Source organism: Camellia sinensis, chromosome 15 (genome assembly GCF_055761805.1).
Source record: "Camellia sinensis isolate YWXY chromosome 15, ASM5576180v1, whole genome shotgun sequence".
NCBI lineage: Eukaryota > Viridiplantae > Streptophyta > Magnoliopsida > Ericales > Theaceae > Camellia > Camellia sinensis.
In genome coordinates, this window is record NC_138975.1 from 132,991,044 (window position 1) to 133,014,111 (window position 23,068).

A 23,068-nucleotide genomic window follows, 5' to 3' on the forward strand; every position below is an offset into this window, starting at 1 on the left:
TTTTAGAATAGATACGTTATCCATTTGTAATAAAAAAGATTTAATTAAACGTCTTAGTCAAGTCGTCATTTTTAGTAAATTTGATCTTAAAAGTAGATTTTGGCAAATACAATTTCACCCTAAAGATAGGTATACAACTGCTTTAACTACACCCTTTGGTCATTACGAATGGAATGTTATGCCTTTTGGTTTAAGAAATACACGTAGTGAATTTCAAAACATCATGAATGAAATATTCAATCCCTTTAGTCAAATTTTCTATCGTTTATATTGATGACATTATTATTTTCTCTAAATCCATAGATGAATATTGGAAACATTTTCACCCTTTCCTCCAGATTATTAAACATAATGGTTTAGTCATATTTGCCTCTAAAATTAAGTTATTTCAAACCAAAGTCAGATTTTTAGATTATGATATATATCGAAGTACTATTCTTCCAATTAGCCGATTGATGTAGGCTGAAAGGTACCACATTGAGGTCGCTTAAGTTACATTTATAGTTTTTTAATTATGTTTATTTGGCGGAGATGATGTGTTCGTGCACTTGTATAGATTTGACAGGAAATATGAAAACAGATTCTCCATGCGAGAAGTGAAAAATCTGAGCCAGCCATCTCATCGCACGTGCGGCCCAGCTCCACCGCACGTGCGGGCCCACCACTGCTCGAGCAGCCCACATAGGCGCTCAAGTGGCCCACCTAGGAACGGGTGTGCAGAATTTTGGGTGTGTTCTACTGAGAATAAAGGAAGGAAGAATAGGCTTACCTAGGGTTCGAAATTTATTCTAAGAAAAGGGAGGCTAGGGTTTAGAGAAGGTGATTTTTCCTTACGCTTGAGAAGCAATTTTTATGGGTGCTTCCATCTCTTCCAACTTTTCCCACTCCTCCATGAGTGGCTAGGTTATTCTTTTTTAGGGTTTTGATGAAACCCTAGCCATGTAATAGGATTTTTCATAAGCTTTGATTGTGATTCGGTTTGAATCAATGTATGGATGATTTAGAAGTTTTTAATAATTGTTCCATTCACCTCTTCAAGTATTTTACTATCTGTGATTATTTAATGCTTTCCATACATTAGTTTTCTTTGTGTTTGTGTTCAAAGTATGAAACGAGTCATGCTACGAGAGATGGGTTGTGTTGCTACCATAGTTTATAGCAAACGCCTCGTGCTACTCGGGATGATTTGTGCCTGTACGTTGAATGTAACAACCCTCTTGATCAATATTTCAAACTTATAGTTGTGAAATATTGGCTATTTCAAATCGGATTGCAATTATTGGCCGATATTAAATCTCATTTATATGGTTAGTGGTGAATTCTTTGCCCTAGGATTTTTCTCAAAAATTAATATCTCGAACCCCAATTTTAATTGCCAATTTAATTATTCAATTTCATTTAATTCTTGTTCAGTCATAATATCCATCAATCTTTTTAATCAAAATTAATTTAGGAATCTAGTAATTAAATTAGTTTAATCTCACAATTATTTCTGTAAATTGATACTTGGACTTACTATTATTCTAAAGAATTTGGTATAGTTTAATATTTATTTTTAGTGTGTGAAACGACCCATCAAATTTTGGCGCCGCTCCATTTTGAATTCGCCTCTAAGTTTCCTGATGAAATTTTAGGAAAATCTGTCAACCACTTTTTGATCGGTTGAAGGATAATCCTCCTCCATGGCCCCTAGTCATACTGCTAATGTGCAACAAGTCAAAAAATATATCAAAACTTTGCCTTGTCTTGGTATTCCTACTAAAAATTCATTCAAAATTATTTAAACTGATGTCTCTGATGTTGGTTATGGTGGCGTTTTCCTTCAGAAGATCACTCATAAGTCATCTGAACAAATTGTTCGTTTTCATTCTGGTGTTTGGAACAAAGCACAAAAAAATTATAGTACTATTAAAAAAGAAATTTTATCTATTGTATTACGTATTACTAAATTTCAAGATGATATTTTAAATCAAAAATTTTTTTATTACGAGTTGATTGTAAAAGTGCTAAATATGTTTTACAAAAAGATGTTCAAAATTTGTTAATAAACATATTTTTTCCCGTTGACAATCTATTTTAAGTATCTTTGATTTTGATATTGAATATATTCCTAGTAGTCAAAATTCTATCCCTAATTTTTTTACCCGATAATTTTTACAGGAGGGATAGTGCGCATCATGCCTACTCCTTATTGTTCTACACACAAGTTAGTAGTCACTCGATATCGCAAATTGATTTGTTGTTGTTCCTTCAAATAACTTGTTTAAAAATGATTGACCAAGATCCTTATTTACAATTCCAACAAATTCGCAGTCAACACAATTTGATTTCCCGTTACACTAATCTTCTTAATTCCCATATTGATAAGCTATATCTTATTAGTAGATGCTAATCAACTTCTATTTGTTCAACTATAGATGTTAAGTCAAAAGCTTCCTTCTAAACTTGCCATTGTTCCAACCAGTCAACCTATTGTTGCTCCTCCAATTGATCTAGTCAACAGATACCAAATGCTTGCTAACATTCTTAAACCTAGTTACACTTCTGCCCTTGCTTCAGATCCCTTTACTTGTCAGTCCAATACTCCAATGCCTCCTAATAATCCATACAGATTTACAAGAACAAATTATGTTCTTACACCCCCAACAGTCTATCTTTTCTACAAAGAACCAGTTTATAAAAATATTCACAATGTCAATGAACTAGTTACATCCTATTTCCCTTCTGGATGGCATTTCATTCCTTCCCATCCAAAAAAGTCAATTACTTTTTATAAAGACATCATTTTTCATCACTAGTCTATTGTCATCAAACCCATCTATGACCGTGTCAATGCTAGTAAAATTGTTCACCATTCTTTATACATACACAATATTGTATACATGGATGAATGGGGTCTCCCTTTTCTTCTTCGTGACCTTCCCAATCATAAGATACAATATAGTTACTATGATCATATTAATATCTGGTTTAAGATCCTTTTCTACCAAAATGAGTCATACAGTCACTCCTGATTTTTCTCTTTTGACCATAAATTCAAGTCAAAATTTCTTTCATGGTTTCTGAGATGGTGGTCTCAACATGGTGCTATCCCAAAAATTATTCCTACTAATTTAATGGAACAAGTCAATTATTTCTCTTCAGTTTATAAATTGAGTCAACATAAAAGTCAATTTCCTATATTGCTCCATTTTATGTCCAAATATAAAGTCCCCTAGATAGTTAAATGGCAATACAATATTTCCAATAACCTAGTCAGTAGCTAGCATTTTGTCAAATGGTGGGATGCTTTCAAAGCCCAACGCATTATTGAACAAGTCCAGTAAGAATTTCCAATCAATATTTATGCTCTTACTCCTGCAATGGTTAAATCTTCTCAGTAGAACCCAATTACTTCAGTCATTCTAGGAAGCCCACTTCCTCTTAGCACAGTCAGACTTGGGAGCCCAATAGCTAGTTCTGGGCCTTCAAAATCCAAGTCAAAGCCCAAGTCTAAGACCAGTAATGAAGAACTTATTCAGATTGCAAAGTTACTATTGGCCCAAGCCAAGTCACAAGATGAAGATGATGCTTTAGATGGATTAGCCTCATCCGAAGCCTCTACTAGCCATGATCCATATGGTCCACAATTCCAAGATGCTCAGGACACATATGCCTAAAAATAGTCATTAGATTTCATATATACATCAGCTTCAGTTACTACTCTTATTTTGAGAAAAGTTGCTGATATATATATTGATTCCCCATCAGTCAATTGTGTTATTGATTCCCCATCAGTCAACTGTGCAGGTAATTTAATTATTGTATAAAAGAATAGTTAGGAATTTTATTTTTTCAGTTAATTCTGTTAAATAAAAATTTTTAACAAAGGAATATTTGTAATTTTTCCAGCTATAGGGGTAATCTTTATTTTAAACAAATCTCAAGAGGTGCATTTCTAATTTATCTTATAATATTATAACAAGTGTATTGAATTTGTTATAAAATGTGTTCATAACTCTATTATTAAGGGTGTGTTTGGTAACGTTTACGTTTTCAGTTTATATTTACAAAAATTTTATAAACTGGTTTTTGTTTATTTTTTGTTTATTTTTAGAAAAACATAAACTACAAGCGCGTTTGGTAATTGACAAAATGTTTAAAAAAATTTAAAAATATAAAAAAGAGTGAGAAATAGCAAGTGGCGGCGGAAGACGATGGTGGAAAGTGGTGACGGTGGGTGGTGGGTAACTGTTGGTGGTAGGTGGTGGCGGGCGGGCGGGTGGGTGGGTGGTGGTAGGTGGGTGGGTGACGGTGGCGAGTGGTGGGTGGTAGCAAGTGGGTGGTGGTGGTGGCAGGTGGATGGCGGATGGCGAATAGCGGGTGGTGGTGGCGGGTGGGTGGTGGTGGCGGATAGGTGGCGGGTGGTGGTGGTGGGTGGGTGGATGGGTGGGTGATAGCGAGTAGGTGGTGGTGACGGGTGGTGGGTGGTGGTGGCGGGTGGATGGCGGATGGCTAGTGGTGATGGGTGGTGGCGGGTAGGTGGTGGGTGGTGATGGTGGGTGGGTAGGTGGGTGACGGTGACGGGTGGTGGGTGGTAGCGAGTGGGTGGTCGTGGTGGTGGTGGCAGGTGGGTGGCGGATTGCGGGTGGTGGCAGGTGGTGGCGGGTGGTGGCGGGTAGGTAGCGGGTGGTGGTGGTGGTGGGTAAGTGGGTGACGGTGGCTGGTGATAGGTAGTAACAAGTGGGTAGTGATGAGTGGTGGCGGATAGGTAGGGGGTGGTGGTGGGTGGGTGGGTAGGTGGGTGGGTGACGGTGGCGGGTAGTAGGTGGTAGCAAGTGAGTGGTGGTGGTGGTAGTGCATGGTGGTGGCAGGTGGGTGGTTGGTGGTGGTGGGTGGCTAAGGTGGCAGGTGGTGGCAGGTGGGTGGTAAGTGGTGGTGGCAAGTAGGTGACGGATGGTGGTGGTGGTGGGCAGTGGATGGTAGTGGCGGGTGGTGAGTGGTAGCGGGTGGATGGCAGGTGGTTGGTGGTAGTGGTAGCGAGGGGTAGATGGTGGTGGCGAGTGGCTGGTGGTGGGTGGTAGGTGGTGGTGGCGGAAGGCGGTGGTGAAAAATGGTGGCGGGTAGTGGCTAGTGTTGGGTGGTAAAAAAAAAACTGAAAACTGAAAATGGAAACACATTTTTGTATTTTCATTTTTTGGCCAAATTTATAAACTGAGACCATTGATTTATAAATCAAAAATTTTAACAAACAAGTTTTTATTTGAGTTTTTAAAATTTTTGTAAATATAAATAGAAAATTAAAAACGTAAGTGTTACCAAACGACACCTAACCTTTTGTAACTCCAACATTAAAACTCATTATTTATAATAACAATAGAATTAAATTATACTTTTATTTTCCACATTCAAATCATATTTCAAAACTCACAAACTCAAAATACAACTCTATTATCAAATTATAATTCTAAAATTCTACCAAAGCAACCTATATATATACACATAGATTATAAATATATATATATTTTCTGGAAGAAACATAGGTTTAAGAAAAACGAAAATGGGCTTAGATGTGAATTGACAATATTTCATAGTGTTTTGAATTTGATTTAATGCTATACGAACCCCAGTCCAGCCCAGCACCAATTAGTGAAAAATTGACTATTGGATTTACTATTGGGCTTATTTAGACAGTCAGGTTTCTCTAAAGTCGCTTGGGTTGAAAGCATTTCATCAGTAGGCCTGTTTGTGATTTTAAATAGCGGACTGCTATAACCTACGTGTTTTTCGGGAGATTCTATTCACACTCAAAAATATCATTAAGTATTTTTAAGTTTTTCGGGAGATTCTATTCACACTCAAAAATATCATTAAGTATTTTTAAGTTGGCTCCGGAGGTGAGTTAGTTTTTTAATTTTTTTAGTTATTTTAGTTTAGAGTTAAAAAATTTCATTTAGAAAGGATTTTTTGATTTTTTTTAAATTTTTGTGACAGAAAGAATATAATGATTATGGGTTAGATGTGATGTTTTGTCTTATTGGGTTAAAAAATCTATTTTGTCTTTTTGTGGCTAAAATATACCCAAACCAAACCCAACCCTTCTTCCCAAACGAAGCCTTAATTTCTCAATATATTTTATTAAATTATTTAAAATTATAATTTACTCTTAATATATATAATGTTTTTTCAAAAATTATTCTCTAAAGTACACCAAAATACAAACCAATCAAAAATCTCAAATTACATCACTTTAGTTTTTTTTTATTTTTTATTTTTCCTTTCTCTCTCTCAATGCTAGAATCCTAACCCATGCGAAACGAAGAGGATAGACGAGCAGACACAAAATAGAAAATCCATCAACCAACCCTAAGCCCACCACCATATCTATATCTATATATACACACACACTTTATCATCCATTAACGCAAAGAATATGTATTCAAATCTAATCAATTTCCATCTCTGCATATCACTCTCATAGTCTCCAGCAAACAACAACAACAATAGCAAAAGATGGAAGGTGAGATTAAGAACTTGATTCAAGTATGGTTCTCAATCACAGCCTCTCTTTGTTGCTCAACCAAAGACGGTTATTTCTTGAATGTCATAGGATGCAAAGCGAGATAATCTTCTAAAAATCTATACTGCGAAGTTTAGGATACAACTACCTAAAAGGACAAAAATAAAATATCTATATAATAACGATGTTGATGATAAGGGGGATGTTACCATATGCATCATTAAAAAAGTGCATAGGATATGCCTTTCATAATTTTTTCACAAAATTTCGCAACTTGAACATGAAATATTATAACTTTTTCACTATAAAAATCATAACTTTTTATTCACTATAAAATGTCATAACAAAAACACAAAGTGTCATAACAAAATATTATTCTAAACTTTACGGTACACATCATAAATTTATTATTTATAACTTTACCACAAAATATCATAACACATATTACAAATAATCATAACTTTTATCAATAGAAATTATAACTTTCTTACCATGTGTACCATTTTAAAAAGTGCACGTTGTAGATTTCTCCTAATAATAATGGTGAATTTTGGTGAGATAGATTAGAGCTTTAAAGTGAAGAGAAAAATGAAGAGAAAATAATTGAAAATTGAGGAAGAAGATGAAGAGAGTTGAATCTGAGTGTACCATGAGGGGGAAAAAAAAGATTTAATATGTATTGTCCTTATTAGTAAATTTACATTAAGGTATAATAGAAACTAAAATTTTAAAATTTTAATTGCGTGTACTAAATTATTATTTGAGCAAAAATGTTAAAGACTTTAAAAATTCTACTAAATATCTCACATGGATATGGTGTGGGTCCCACACCCATGTGAGGCATTTGATAGCTATTTTGAGATTTTTAGCATTACTCTTATTTGAGTGCCAAATAGAATCACTCATATTTTTTTACTTTTATAGAAACCGAACACAACTTTTCACACCGGTGTGAAGTCCATACAAAATGAAACTCACTTTATATGAGATGATTGGATTCAATTTTATTATTAATTTTTGTACCCTAAACTTTTTTTATTACCTAATAGGAATACTTTTTATTATTACCATATGGATTTTTCTTCATCTTTTCATGTAGATTCACATAATAAGTGTCATGTTTAATGTTGGATTCACTATCTCTACAACAATAATGGCAGTCAATTACTTTATAATTATGATGGGCTTTACTTGTACACAGAATGATTGTTGAGTGAATCTTGTTTGGCAATGGGATTTTTGACTAATTTAACTACTAAAAGGTAAAATAAATTAAAAAATTAATAAAATAAAATATCACATATAAATTATAGTCATTTCACTTTTTTTTTTTTTTTTTTTTTTACAAAAGTTTAAATAAAAAAATCTTTCCAAACGAACTTTTTAGTTTCAAATTAAAATAGTCAAAAAATAAAAAATCTAACTAAAAAAATAATTGCCAAACGCTGACTATGTAGAAAGCAAAAAAATTAGATAATATTCACCTCTAGTCATTCATGCTTCAATTTTCACTCAATTTTAGATGATTGTTGATAAAAGGATTACATCGATACACAAGTTCAAGTATCAGTTCTTTTTATGAAGGGATTATTAAAATAATTAAAAATTGTAATAATAACAATTTTTTTTTTTTATTTTATAAAAGGTAAATAATTCAAATGCCAAAACTTAAACTTAGACACTCCAAGGGTTATACTATGGTATTTTACAGTTGACTGTCAACCTATGTAATGGTACGTTGTAGACTCGTATAGCTTTCGAGATTCATACCCATACTTTAAACATTGGGTATAGTTCAATCAAAGCCTGGAAGGCATGTCCTTCGTACCAACTAATTATGTTGACACCCAAAACCTTATGATTTCGAGTGGTGCACTAGTAATACCAAGAATGATATAAGCAATCCTATAAATACACCATGTTATTCTCGAAGCCTGGGCTAAAGCTTTTGTTGAAAATATTGGTTTATAGGCTTATTTTTTGGTAATTTTGAGCTAAAAAATAAGTAGGACTTACACGCCTTTTGAGGTGGGTTCAAGTGGTGACATGTTCCTTGCCGCATGATAAGTCACACCTCAAAGTCAGTTTATCAAAACCATTTCTGAGTAAATGAGAAGCTGACGTTATTTTCAACTTCATGAAATTTAGAAAAGTTGAGGAAACTATGTCGGTTAGTCAAATTGGTTGTCCCATGTTGCAACAGAGAGGGAGTTTACATGAAGATATAAACTCTAGATTGGCACCCTTGAGTTGGGCCCCAAGGGGCACCCAAGTTTTGTGAAGGGGAGAGTTATGGACCAAGGATGGTTCAAATCAAATACCACAAACGCACACCGTCTGTCCAGGCTAGGCATGGGTGTGGGTCAACCATTAAGTTTTTGGGCAAAATTCATTTAAATTTTTTAAAAAATTTTTGATCGGAATTTTTAATTTCAAATTTGAAAATTCAAACTCCAACTAATATGACCTTTCACACCAATCCGAAATTCTCTTCTTTTTTCCAGTAGATTCAAATTGTTTTCAACAGATTTAATCTTGCACCTGTTCAGTTCAAATTCAGACTTGTTTGGACCTTCCGAACAGTCACCACCTTGTCTATAAGTACAGGCCTTTCTAGTAGTCCAAAAGGAATTCAATTGTTTTTTTTTCTTCCCAATTTTTTTTTTCTATTTTCTTGCATTATTCTTCATATTAGTTCATAGAGATATTTCTAAGAATGCAGAACACAAGTTCTGGTTTGCTGAACAGATTGTTTGTAGTGCCACTACAATCTATGTAAGATCACTGTATTGTAGGAGATAGACTCCGTTATTCTGCAAGCACCTAAGCGGGGTGAATCTGTTTTAAGGATAGAATGTCACACACTCAACTTGATCATCCTTGTTCGTAATCTGTTTCGATAAATAAATTATGTAAGTAATTTAGTTTAGTTGTTTGATTTGTTTCAAGTTATTTTATTATGCACAAAAGATTATTCTAACAATCTTAAGACAGTTTCGGATTATTCTGTTTATACAGAATTTTCATTTGTTTCATTTTCATAGTTTTTTACAGAATTTATTTTCTATGTGGGTTTTTTCAAAATTGAAATTCCGGTTTTTTCGAAAATAAAATTCTAAGTTTTTCAATAATTAAAATTCTAGTTTTTAGTTTTCTAAATTATTGACATTGGATTTGGTTTTACAGAATTTATATTCTGTGCTTATACAAAGTAATATTCTTGTTGGAAAATTTAAATAGTAATAATATACTGTTTATCATTGAATTTTTCAGAATATTAATTTGTGATCATAATTTTCTATGTTGAATTAATTTGTTTAAATAAAATTTATTTTCAAATTAATTTGAAATATAAGATTCAATTTGTTTCTTTTGTTTTTTACAGAATTAAATTCTGTGTTTTATGATTTAATTTTTTGTGTAGTATTAAAATTCTAATTCATGGCTGTTGAAACTGCTCATACCTCAAATCCGACTGGTGTTGCGACTACCCTTATCCTTGATGCTGTTGTGACAGTCCCAATAAATCACAGGGAAAAGTCAGAAAAGTTTCTAGGAACTAACTTTAAAAGATGGCAGCAGAAAATGCTATTCTATCTTATTACATTGAATCTGATGCTTTTCCTTCGTGAGGATGCTCCTGTGCTAAAAAATGATGAAACCAATTGGCAAGTGGTTGTTGTGGTCAATGCTTGGAAATGTGTGGATTTCCTTATATCTTGAATGGGCTTGATAGTACTTTGTACAACGTTTATAGCCCTATCAAGACGACAAAGGAATTATGGGAGTCGTTGGAGAAAGAATACAAAACAGAAGATGTTGGCTCGAAGAAATTCGTGGTGGGCAAATTTTTGGATTTTATAATGGTTGATTCAAAAACTATGATCAGCCAAGTTCAAGATCTTCAACTCATTTTGCATGACATCCATTTAGAAGGCATGTCACTAAGTGAGTCCTTCCAAGTCGCTGATCTAATGAAAAAATTATCACAAGGATGGAAGGAATTAAAAAACCATCTCAAGCACAAAGAAATGACTTTGGAAGAGTTGATTGTGCGATTGAGAATTAAGGAAGACAACTGGACTTCTGAAAAGTGGGTTAGAAAGCATCCTATGGAGTCTAAGACAAATATAGTAGAACATGCACCAAAAGCAAAGAAACGAAAATTCTTCGGAGAAAATTCCTCACAAGGCTCTAAGAGAGGGGACACCACGAAATTCAAGTTTAATGGCAAATGCTATATTTGTGACAAAGATGGACACTTGGCCAAAGATTATCGTAGCAAGTGCAAAGGTAAAGGAAAGTCAAGTAAGAAACCTGCTCAAGCCAATGTGTAGCGATCCCAGTTTTGCCACTTCGCTTAGTATGTCGAGAGTCGAGCTGCCCGGTTAGCTCGCGGGGGTCCAGGGGGCAGTGCCCTGGCGGGATTGAGGGGCATCGCCCCCAAAACAAAAATGCAAAATGCATTAGAAGTTGCTTATCCGCTCGAGCGGCCGTTTATGTGCTCGAGCGGAGAATGTTTGGTTTCAGAAGTTTGACCTGTCTGTAAAAGTATTGGGAAAGTGTATTTGACGCTCGAGCGGGGATTTCCAAGCTCGAGTGGACCATGTTATATCAGTTCATGAATCTGATATTTCAAATCACTTTTGTATATATATCCCTCTCTCGAAAAACCCTTTCCTCTCCATTCTCTCTACATTTTCCTACGCCAAATTGGATCAAAACCTTGATTTCTCCAGATCCATTAGAGTTCTGCCATAAGTTCTTTATCAAAGTTGGTTAACTTCTCGAGGGCTTCATTGTGTGCGGTGAAGATCGAGTTTCGACACCATTGATTTTGAGGGTTTTATCTCATTTCTTCTTCAAAACCTGAGGTATGGATTTTCTTAGAGTTATATATATATTTTTGCAAGATCTGTATGATTTTCGGAATCATCTTTTGATAGCTTTGAAAATTGATTGTTAATTCAAGAAGTTGAGCGATTTTGAAAGTGGGTTTGTCTCTTGTTCTTTTAAAATGATCTTATGGGTTTTGATCTTCGTTGATTAAAAAAAAGATGATTTGAAAAGTTTTTTTTCAAAAGATTTGAGTTGCATAGTTTTGGTAAGAAAATCTAGAATTTGGAGATTTTTTTAAAAGAGACTGAAAATTCATGAATGATATTGTTATATTTATTTTGTGTGTCAAAATAAATGGATGTTTGGAAAATTTCTTATTTATATTTATATAAATCATGAATTTCAGGGAATATGAGAATTGTTGTTCATTTTGGAAATTATTGTTCAAAACGTTGAAATAGTCTTGAAATGACTAATTGTTGAGGATACTTGAGAAGAGAGAATTTTGTTATTCCTTGGATGATGAATTGGAATAAAAGTATTTATATTCATCTTGTGTTATTGACATATCAATTCATTTGATTACATTAAACTTTAAAAGTTGATTTGAAAACTTGCATTGAAAAAAGAATGTTGAGAAACAAGTTTTTATGGAATGATTTTGGGGTAAATATGTTGGTAAGTCTTGATAGGTGGTATAGATGATATTGAATAAGTTGCCCTGAGAGTCTGGGGTGAAAGACCGAAAACTCGCGCGGATAGGTGTCAAGCCTTCCGGTTAATACCGGTAAAAATGACAAATTGGCAGTACTTGTATAGTCTACTTGCAGACACCGACCTAGGGATTACCAGAGTCGTATTTACCACCCTTAAAATAAATTGTTAAGTTTTGAATAATTGAAATTGCATGATATCATTGTGCATGATGGTTTTCAAAAGATGAAAATGTGATTTATCTTCAAAAAGGGCATAGCATGGCATGTGCATTTCATCTCTTAAGACTTGTATAAAATGTATATACTTTGTTAAGAATTTCTTACTGGGCTTTATGCTCACCCTACGGGATTTTTGTGCAGAAAACGATGTGGTGATCCCACCTAACTAGGGGCGTGGAAGTATGTGTATTGGGAGTACAATGCTCTCATTTTGCTGTGATTTTGTGTGTAAGCCAAGGGTTGTATTTGTGTAGGTTTGAATAACCATTTTGTGTAACCAGGCTCAAGCCTTGGAAACTTGTAAACCCTTGGGGGTATTTATTTGTTTATTTACTTGTTGTTGGATTAATGTATTGTTGCATGAAGAATTATTGTATCATGTAATGTAATTTTGGATATTTATATTCAGTTTTTCTTGAAAGAGCCATGATTGTTGTTTTATCATTTGGGCTAAAAATTTAGGGCATTACACAATGTCATTGAAATGGACAGAATCTTTAATGGTGTTGATGACATAAACCTTTCAGCCGTTGTCTCTGAGGTCAATCTTGTTGGAAATCCCAAAGAATGGTGGGTGGACACTGGAGCGAAGGACAAGGAAAAGTGATTCTGAAGATGACATCTGGAACGGAACTTACCCTCAATAATGTGTTGCATGTATCGGATATTCGTAAGAATCTTGTTTCCGGATCTCTGTTTAGCAGAAATGAGTTTAGGCTAATTTTTTAAAGTGACAAATTTGTACTTACCAAAAATAAGATAAATGTAGGAAAAAGGTTACATGAATGATGACCTTTTCAAAATGAATGTAATGACTATTGTCTCTCCTATGATTAATAAAAATCCATCTTCTTCTTACTTGCTTGAGTCTTCTAATTTATGGCATGGTAGATTAGGACATGTTAATTATGGATCTTTGCGTAAATTAATTAATATGAAATGTTTACGTAAATTTGAAATTGATTCAAATCATAAATGTGAAATTTGTGTTGAGACAAAATTAACTAAAACTCATTTTCATTCAATTGAAAGAAATACGGTATCACTTAAATTAATTCATAGTGATATTTGTGATTTTAAATCAATTCAAACTAGACGTGGGAAAACATATTTTATCACTTTCATAGATGACTATGCTAGATATAGTTATGTTTATTTAATTCGAACCAATGATGAAATTTTGGAAACTTTCATTCAATATAAGAATGAAATTAAAAATCAACTTGGTAAGAAAATTAAAATTCTAAGAAGTAATAAATGTGGTGAATATGAATCACCTTTTGGTGAGTTTTGCAAAGAATATGGAATAATTTATCAAACCACCGCTCCTTACTCACTTCAGCAAAATGGAATTGTTAAAAAGAAAAATAAGACTTTAAAATAAATGATGAATGCCATGTTAGTAAGTTCTGGATTACCTCAGAAATTGTGGAAGGAAACAATACTTTCTGCTAATTATATTTTTAATAAAGTACCACGAAAGAAAGTGAATCAAATACCTTATGAAATGTGGCATGGGAGAGTACCATCTTACAAATACTTACAAGTGTGGGAGCATTTGGCTAAAGTGCCTATTCCTAGTCCTAAAAAGACTAAGACAGGTCTGAAGACTGTTGATTGCGTATTCGTCGATTATGCCAAGAATAGTAGTGCATATTGGTTTTTGATTTATAAGTCAAAACACTCAGAAATACATGTAAATATTATTATTTAATTTAGGAATGTATCGTTCTTTGAACATGTTACTACAACAAAATGCACTTTTGGCGACTAAAAAAAATTTAGTCGCCAAAAGTTGTGGAATTGGCGACCAAAAATAATATTAGTCAGCAAAAGTCAAATATTTAGCTACTAAGTTTTTTTAGTTGTGGAATATTGATTATTGGTGACTAAAAAAAAATTTAGTCGCTAAAAATATCACAATTGGCGACTAAAATTTTTTTTAGTAGTCGTATAGCTAGTTTTGACTACTAAAATTGTTTAGTAGCAGAATGAAAAAAAAATAATTATTATATTTTATATTTGAAAACCAAAAGTTTGGTCGCCAAAAGTATATTTTCAGCGACAAAAGAATATTTTAGTAGCCGTATAGTGAGTTTTAACTACTAAATTTGTTTAGTAGCCGAATGAAAAGAAAAAAAAAATTTTTTTTTATCTATATTTTCAGTGACAAAAGAATATTTTAGTAGCTGTATAGTTAGTTTTAGCTACTAAAATTGTTTAGTAGCCGAATGAAAAGAAAAAAAATTATTTTTTGTCTTTGGCGACCAAAATTTTGGTCGCCAAAAGTATATTTTCAGCGACAAAAGAATATTTTAGTAGTTGTATAGTTAGTTTTAACTACTAAAATTGTTTAGTAGCCGAATTAAAAGAAAAAAATTATTTTATCTTTGGTGATCAAAAGTTTGGTTGCCAAAAATATATTACAAAAGAATATTTTAGTCGCTAAAAAACTAAAATATTTGGAGGGAGATTTCAAATTTTGGAGGGATTAAAAAAGTAATTAGCTATTCAAATATTTAGTTGCGAATTGTTATTAATTATATATGTATTTTGTTTCCAACCCAAACCATAACAAACCAGCAACTCTCTCTCTCTCTCTATTTCTGCGTTTCTCTCCCTCTCCCTCTCTCTCTCCGTTGCTCTGCTTCCCTCCCTTTCTCACTGCCGCTCCTCCTCGCATTCGCTAGCAACCGGAGCACCTCCTCCTCTACCATCGCTATCGTGAAGAGGGAAGATTGTAAACTCACCAAACATGACTTTGTTTTCTCCAAATGGAAGGTCTCTCTCTCTCTCTCTCTCTCTCTCTCTCTCTCTCTCTCAATTTCGCAAAAATAATTATCATTATGAGGGACCCTTGTTCAAATGTCCCAAAAACAATGAATGAAATTTGGATTTCTAAGATTTTGGATGTTCTTTTTCTTCTTTTTTTTAATTATTTATTTATTTATTTATAGAATTGAAGTCATCTAAGTTAGCATCCTATTTATGCAACTTTTAGTGGGTTGGAAGAGAGATCTGTCATTCATTCACGCCTCATGTGCTAGTGTTTATAAAAATGGGTTTGTCTATTTTCCTATGTTGGTGAGCTAACTAATCTTTTTGATTTATGCTCACCAAGTGTATGTAAAATGTCATAGAGAGGTTTTGAGGACTGGTTTGTTAGTTCAGTAATTAAGTTGACTACATACTTTATTGTTCGTTATAGAATGAATTTATTTTTGTTTTTGCTAGGATTATCTGTTGAAATTTTGTTATTTTATAGAATGTTGTTATTAATCCTCATAACATAATTGTAGAATCTGAGCAAAATGAATTGTGATGAGATATTCTTGTTTCCATGAGTTATGCTACTGTTAGAATTTTCATATGTCCAATGCTCCTAACATCCTGCTATAGTTTTTAATGTGCAAAGGACTAGGTTGGATAAGAATTGGGGGAGTATTATCTGTTGTCCTTGATTGTTTTTCTTCCTTTAATTTTTATTGGGCAATGCTAATCAATAGCTGTCCTTAATGTTTGAATTTAAAAATTAAGCTCTTTGTAACCCCCACATTTAGTTTGTGGGCAAGGAGCCCCTTGCCTTGGATTATTATTTTTTAATTATTAAATCTTTGAAGTAATGATAAAAAAGTAAAAACTGAAGTATCATACTTGTCTATTATAATGTCATATAATCAATTGAAACACATCAAGTTGACTTAGCTATTGCCAGAGAACTAATTGATGATATGACTTTTGGATTTTCAGTTTTAGTTTTCACAATATCCATTCTTCTGCACTAGTTAAAGAGGGAGGTTCTTATAAAATGTAATAAAGTTTCATGATGAAGTTTGTTATGGATGTGAATTGGCAGCTTTGGTTGAAGAACAATCAATCTTCCCCTACTTTTTCATAGTTCTTTATGCTAATGACAAGCTTTTAGATACTCATTTTAGGCTATGGTTTCTTTTTTATTAGCATTTTAGGCTATGGCTTTGTCATGCAGTTGATAATTCTTCTACATATATAGCTTCAGAATATGCCTCATCTTTTTTTTTCTTCTTGTCATTAAGTTTTGCAAGCATGATTTCATGGCAGAATCTTCTAATATACTTGGTTACTTGATGATTGTGGCTCTACTGAGCTTGATTTTAATTTGTTTTGTTGGATTGATGATTAGTGAAAATTTGCACAAGTCTCATTCACTCATAGTGGAAATAAGAGTACTTTTGCTCATCTTGGTGTCCATTTGTTACTTTGGGTGTTAGTTCACGTTTTTTATTCGAAATTTATGTTCATCTTTGTGTCACTAGATTCCTTCTTAATCTTTTTCCACATTTGGATTCTTTGCTTAAAAAAATCCCGTTAGATGAGAAATTAACAGATAGACGAGAACGACAAAGAGTTGCTTGATTTTTGCAAATTCTATGAGAAGTCTCACAAGACGAATGATTGGATTGATTCTTGATGCGGTGACCTACATGTAAGAATTTAACAATAGAATGAGATTGAGACCCTCTTCTACCATATTCGAAGCTGCATCAAGAACACGTGATAAGAAGATGGAGACCCTGATATGTTTTGTTATTAAGATTTTCTTTACTTTGAATTTTAATTGTTGGTTTGGATAGTATATGTATTTGTTGGATTATACTATATTTATGGGTTCTTATTTGCTTTGATATGTACGGTTAATAGTTAAGTTTTGTATGTGATTGAAAATTGAATGGTATAAGTTGTGGAGAAATATTTTTATTGAATGGTTGAGAATTGAATAAATGAATGAATGGATGAATAATTTTGTATATGTACAAGTTATAGGTGGCGCGAAAAATATTACATAACAAATTATAAAAAATAATTGAGACCTTTTGGTAACTAAACAAATATCACAGGTTGGCTTTTGGCTACTAAAACTTTAGTCGCCAATTGTAAAAAAGTGAAACTTTTGGCTACTAAACTATTAGTCGCCAATTGTAAAAAAGAAACTTTTGGCTGTTAAATTTTTAGTCGCCAATTCTAAAAAAGTGAAACTTTTGGCTACCAAATAATTAGTCGCCAAACATACACGTTTAATTGGCTACTAAATAATTTAGTCGCTAAAAGTAAAAATATACATATTTAATTATTTTTAAACAATATATAGGTCACTTTTGGCTACCAAAAAAATTTTAATCGCCGATTGTTTTCCTAACAAACTATTGGCAACCAAACGGGCGACCAAATATATTAGACGGCAAAAGTGATTGGCGACTAAAAACAAGGCTATTGGCAACTAAAATTTTAGTCACCAAAAGTGAAATTTCTTGTAGTGTGTGTTTCCAAATAAAACTGGACAAAAGACTAGTACTAACAAAATATCTTTTGGTCTAGAATAAGATCAAGTACAAGAGCTAGAGATAGATCAAAATGAGAAAGAGGAATCTAGGCGTAGTAAATGTATTAGAACCTTAAAATCTTTTGGTCTAGATTTTCTAACTTTTTTGTTAAAAAATGAGCATTTAACTTTTAAAGAGACTATGTTCAGTTCTGAGGCTCTTTTATGAAAAGAAGCTGTTAATAACGAAGTTGAATCCATCTTGTAAAATCACACATGGGAATTGGTGGATTTTCCTCTAGGTTGTAAACCTCTTGGATACAAGTGGATTTTCGAGAAGAAAATGAATGCAGATAGATCAATTGACAAATACAAGGCAAGACTTGTGGTCAAAGGATATAGACAAAAAAAAAAAAAAAAAAAGTCTTGATTACTTTGACACATACTCACTCGTTACTAAAATAACATCCATTAGAATGCTAATTGCCATTGCATGTTTGTACAATCTAGAAATTCATCAAATGGATGTGAAAACCGCTTTCTTAAATGGTGAGTTAAATGAAGAAATTTGCATGGATCAACCATAAGGATTTTTTGTTTCAGGAAAAGAAAAGAAAGTATGTAAATTAGTTAAATTATTATATGCTGTAAAACAAGCTTCAAAGTAGTAACATGAGAAATTTGACAAGATAATGATGTCAAATGGATTTAAAATTAATGAATGTGACAAATGTGTTTATATTAAAAACACAAACAAAGGTTATGTTATAGTATGTCTTTATGTGGATGATATGCTTATCATAGGTAGTAATACTGACATGATTAAAACTACCAAGAAAATGTTGAATAGACATTTTTTCATGAAAGATATGGGGATTGCTGATGTAATTCTTAGTATAAAAATCACCAAAACATCAAAAGGATATACTTTGTCACGATCACATTACATTGAGAAAATACTTGACAAAGTTAGCAAAGATGATGATCATCTTGCTAGAACACATATGGATGTTAATTTGTTTCTTTCTAAGAATGTACATGAAAGTATTTCTCAATTAGAGTATGTCCAGATTACTGGAAGCTTAATGTACTTGATAAACTACACTTGTCTAGATATAGCCTATGCAGTAAGTAAATTAAGTAGATATACGAGTAATCTACGAATAGAACACTAGAAGACTATTATAAGGGTTCTAAGATATCTCAGATTTACTTGTAACATTGGGCTATGCTATACTAGGTATCCAACGATACTTGAAGGATATTGTGATGCAAACTGGATATCGGATACTAGAGACTCAAAATCCACCAGTGGGTATGTCTTTACTCTTGGTGGTGCGGTTATATCTTGAAAATCTTCAAAACAGACTTGCATTGCTAGGTCTACTTGAAATCAGAGTTTATAGCTTTAGATAAAGTTGGGGAAGAACCTGAATGGCTTCGTCACTTCCTTGAAGACATTCAAATGTGGTTGAAACCTGTGCCTGCTATATGTGTGCATTGTGATAGCCAATCGATAATAGGTAGAGCATAGAGTCATATGTATAATGGTAAGTCACGACACAGTTGTCGTCGACATAACACCGTGAGACAACTACTCTCTAATGGAATAATTTTCATTGAATATGTGAAGTCTAAAGATGAGATAACGGATCCACTAACCAAAGGGTTAATAAGAGAGTTAGTTGAGAATTCATCGAGGAGAATTGGACTTAAGCCTATTAAATAAGAGTTACCACAACGGCAACCCAACTTAGCAGACTGAAGATCCCAAGATCTAGGTTCAACGGGACAATCGAGTTGTGTGTGATTCATAAGAGTCATTGGGGAGTTAAACTCCTACGCATTTCTAGGATGAAATAGTGATGTTTGCAGCGTGTTAGGGTAAGCAATGCTTTTAATGATTCTTATATCTAGGAGATACCTGGTGGAGTATGGCATGATGCTTTTTTATAAGAATCACCTATATGAGTGTGAACTAGGCCGGTTCTATGAGAATTGTTAAGGCTGAAATTCTCTAGAGCACTTACGAAATACCAGGTTGTTCAAGGCCAAAATGACATAACAGTGAGAACCAAATTGTATTTAGAAATATGCTTTGTGAGTTGTATTGTCTTGGTTTACACAAACGGTTGAACAGTTCAAGACATCATGTTCACTGATTAGCCAGTAAATTCGATAGTGTCTCATAATGAAAGGTTCAAAGCCAAAAGCTACTTATCCTATGTAGAATATCTCTGATTTTTGTACTCTCTTTAGAATCATCATGTTGTTGCATTTCTATCCGTTAATTCTATTCATGTGAGGGATTATTAGAAATATGGGTTTATAGGTTTATTTTTTGGTAACTTTGATCCAAAAAATAAGTGGGACCTACACGCCTTTCAAGGTAGGTCCAAGTGGTGACGTGTTCCTTACCGCAAGATAAGTCACACCTCAAAGTTGGTTTGTCAACACTATTTCTGAGTGAATGGAAAGTTGAAGTCATTTTCAGCTTAGTGGAATTTGGAAAAGTTGAGAAAACTATGTGAGTTAGTCAAATTGATTATCCCATATTGGAACATGGAGGGAGTTTACATAAAGATATATACTCTAGATTGGCACCCTTGGGCTGGGCCCCAAGAGGCACCCAAGTTTTGTGAAAGAGGGAGTTATGGACTAAGCATGGTTCAAGTCAAATGCTACACAAGCATGTGTTGTCTGTTCGGGCTGGGCGTGGGTGTGGGTCTATTCGACCATTCATTTTTTTGAACAAAATTCATTTAATTTTTTTTCAAAATTTGACCGGAATTTTTTAATTTCAAATTTGAAAATTCAAACTCTAACTAGTGTGACCTTTTACACTAGTCCGAATTCTCTTATTTTTTTCAGTAGATTTAAACTGTTTTCAACAGATTTAGGGGTTGTTTGGGGTGTCCTAAATAAGTGCACTTTTTGTCTTTTTAGACTAAAAAGTTGAGAAAAAAAATATGGATGTTTAGGTTAACTTTTTGACTTTTTATGAAAAAATGTGTATTAAAAAATTGTATTAATAAGTGTGTAGGAGAAGATAGAATAAAGAGATGGTACAGACTGGTAGTGGAGAAAATAGTTGAGTAGATGAGGAAATATTGTCTCCTTCTCGTGCTTTGATTGGATGGTGTTGTTTGGCCCGTGGGGGCCCACCACGGGTCCTTTTTTCTAATTGGAACCGCTCAATGTATAGAACTCATCAAGTACTATAGGCTTGTAAAAAATCACATTGATTGGATATTGATAGCTATCTGATCGTGTTAGTTTTTCTTGTTAACTGTTAACTATGACACTATCCATTTTTATACAAAATTGATTTGATCATGTAGTTAGCGATACTCGATAGAAGTGATTTTTTACATGCATATAGTACTAGATGATTTCTACATATTGAACGGTTCAAATTATCAAAACAGGATCCATGGTGGGCACCCACGGGCCCAACTTTACCATCTAATTTAGTTAATATTGTACTACAATTTTTTTTTTCCTCTGTCAGCGACTGACAGATCACGGTAGCGACTCATTTGGCCCAACTCATTGATTTGTATTAATATTTATATATTAATTTTTTAATATTTTTTTTGGTGAATAGTAATAACTTTTTAACTTTTTGAATAACTTTTTGACTTTTTAAATTTTTTTAAGGTTGCGAAACTTGGCCTTAATCTTGCACCTGTTCAGTTCAAATTCAGACCTTCCGAATAGTCACTACCTTGCCTATAAATACAGGCCTTTTTAGTTGTCCAAAAGGAATTCAATTGTTTTTTCCCCCCCCCCCCGATTTTTTTCTCACTTCTTGCATTATTCTTCATATTAATTCATACAAAGATTTCTGAGAGTGCAAAACACAAGTTCTGGCTTGCTGAACAGATTCTGTGTAAGATCATTGTATCTTGGGAGATAAACGCCATTATTCCGCAAACACCTAAGCAGGGCGAATCTGTTTTAAGCACAGAGTGTCACACATTCGACTTGATTATCCTTGTTCGTAATCTGTTTCGATAAATAAATTTTATAAGTAATTTAGTTTAGTTGCTTGATTTGTTTCAAGTTATTTTATTATACACAGATGATTGTTCCAACAACTTCTTCATGATAAGAATTATTAGTATAAAAACAAAGAAAAAGAATTTATTAGTATTATAAGGATAAAGAATTTTTTAACATTTTAGAATTCATTTTCAAACCAAAATACCCTTTAGATTTTTGTTTTTATTTTTTTTTAATCCAAAATTTTTAATTTTAAAATTCTCTCATCAAAATTTATAATAAATATAAAATTTTGAAGAAAATATTAGGAATTTTTTCTATATATATATATTTGCTATTATCAAATAGTAAAATTTCACTATAACTAATTAAAATAATTTTCGTTACAAGAATTAATTTTGGCTTTTAGCATAATACAAATAGAGATAAAGAGTATCTATCTTGTTGGACCATTTTAATATCTTTTATTTATTTATTTATTTATATTGTTCATGAATCGTCTTTTGTCTTATTCATGAATCTCATCTTGTTCATGAATGGAGATTCATTGCTTCGATGATTTTTTGTGTTGTTCATAGATGGAGTTTGATTAGAATTCATGGACTTGTTAGTGAGTTAATTTTTGGTTCACTCTCCATTTTCTCTAGGTTCATGGTCATTATTGTTTTTTGATGTATTTTGTAATATCTTAGTGGCCTATAAATCATTCATCTCTTCTACTCTTTTCTATAACCAACACACTAACTATTTTCTATACAAGAGAGATTACTAGCAAAGAATGGTGTTTTTCTTGGTGGAGCTTTGGGTTCACCATCTTATGCGGAGTTGGCCTAAACCATATGACAAGTGGTCGGGCTGTTGTATCTTGGAGGGGACAAGTCGTAATTTTGTGATTGCTGCATCGGTATTTGGGTTCTTCATACCACAGTGGGCTTGATCTCCTTAAAGAAAATGAGATATCTGTGCCTTAGCCTGATCTATTTGTATCTCTTTTTCTTTGCATTATTTATCAATAAAATATATTTTTTCTAGTATTTTCACCCACAATTTTAAGGAGATCAACCATGGATCAAGTGACAGAAAAAACTAATGATGGAATTGGAGATCTCAACAAGCCTTTCAAGTTTAAGGAAGTTCATTTTAAGAGGTGGAAAGGAAAAGTTCTTTTTTACCTTAGTCTTTTGAAAGTTGCATATGTTCTTACCGAGAAGAACCCAAACAAAATCCCAACCGAGGACATGAATGATGAAGACTACGAGGCACATGAAGCAAAAGTGGCTTCCTATAATACAGATGAGTATAAATGTCATTTTTATTTCTCAAATTTTCTTGCTAATTGATTTTATGATTATTATGACACTACTTACACTTTGTCTTTTATTAATTTTTTGCATGCTCGCTTGTGTCATATTAACAGTAAATATGTGGGAATCATGAGTAGTTTAGGATTAATTCCTAAAGTGACAAAAAAATTTGAAAAATGTGAAGTTT

At 33.1% G+C, this 23,068-nt stretch overlaps 1 protein-coding gene across 1 annotated transcript; it reads left to right on the top strand.

The window, feature by feature from the left end:
- Positions 1 to 9,940: 9,940 nt before the first annotated feature.
- On the top strand, positions 9,941 to 10,836 carry LOC145813297 (uncharacterized). The gene is made up of 2 exons (XM_082908589.1): positions 9,941 to 10,167; positions 10,236 to 10,836. The coding sequence occupies exons 1-2, from the start codon at positions 9,941 to 9,943 to the stop codon at positions 10,834 to 10,836; spliced, it is 828 nt and encodes a 275-aa protein (XP_082764715.1).
- Positions 10,837 to 23,068: the final 12,232 nt, after the last annotated feature.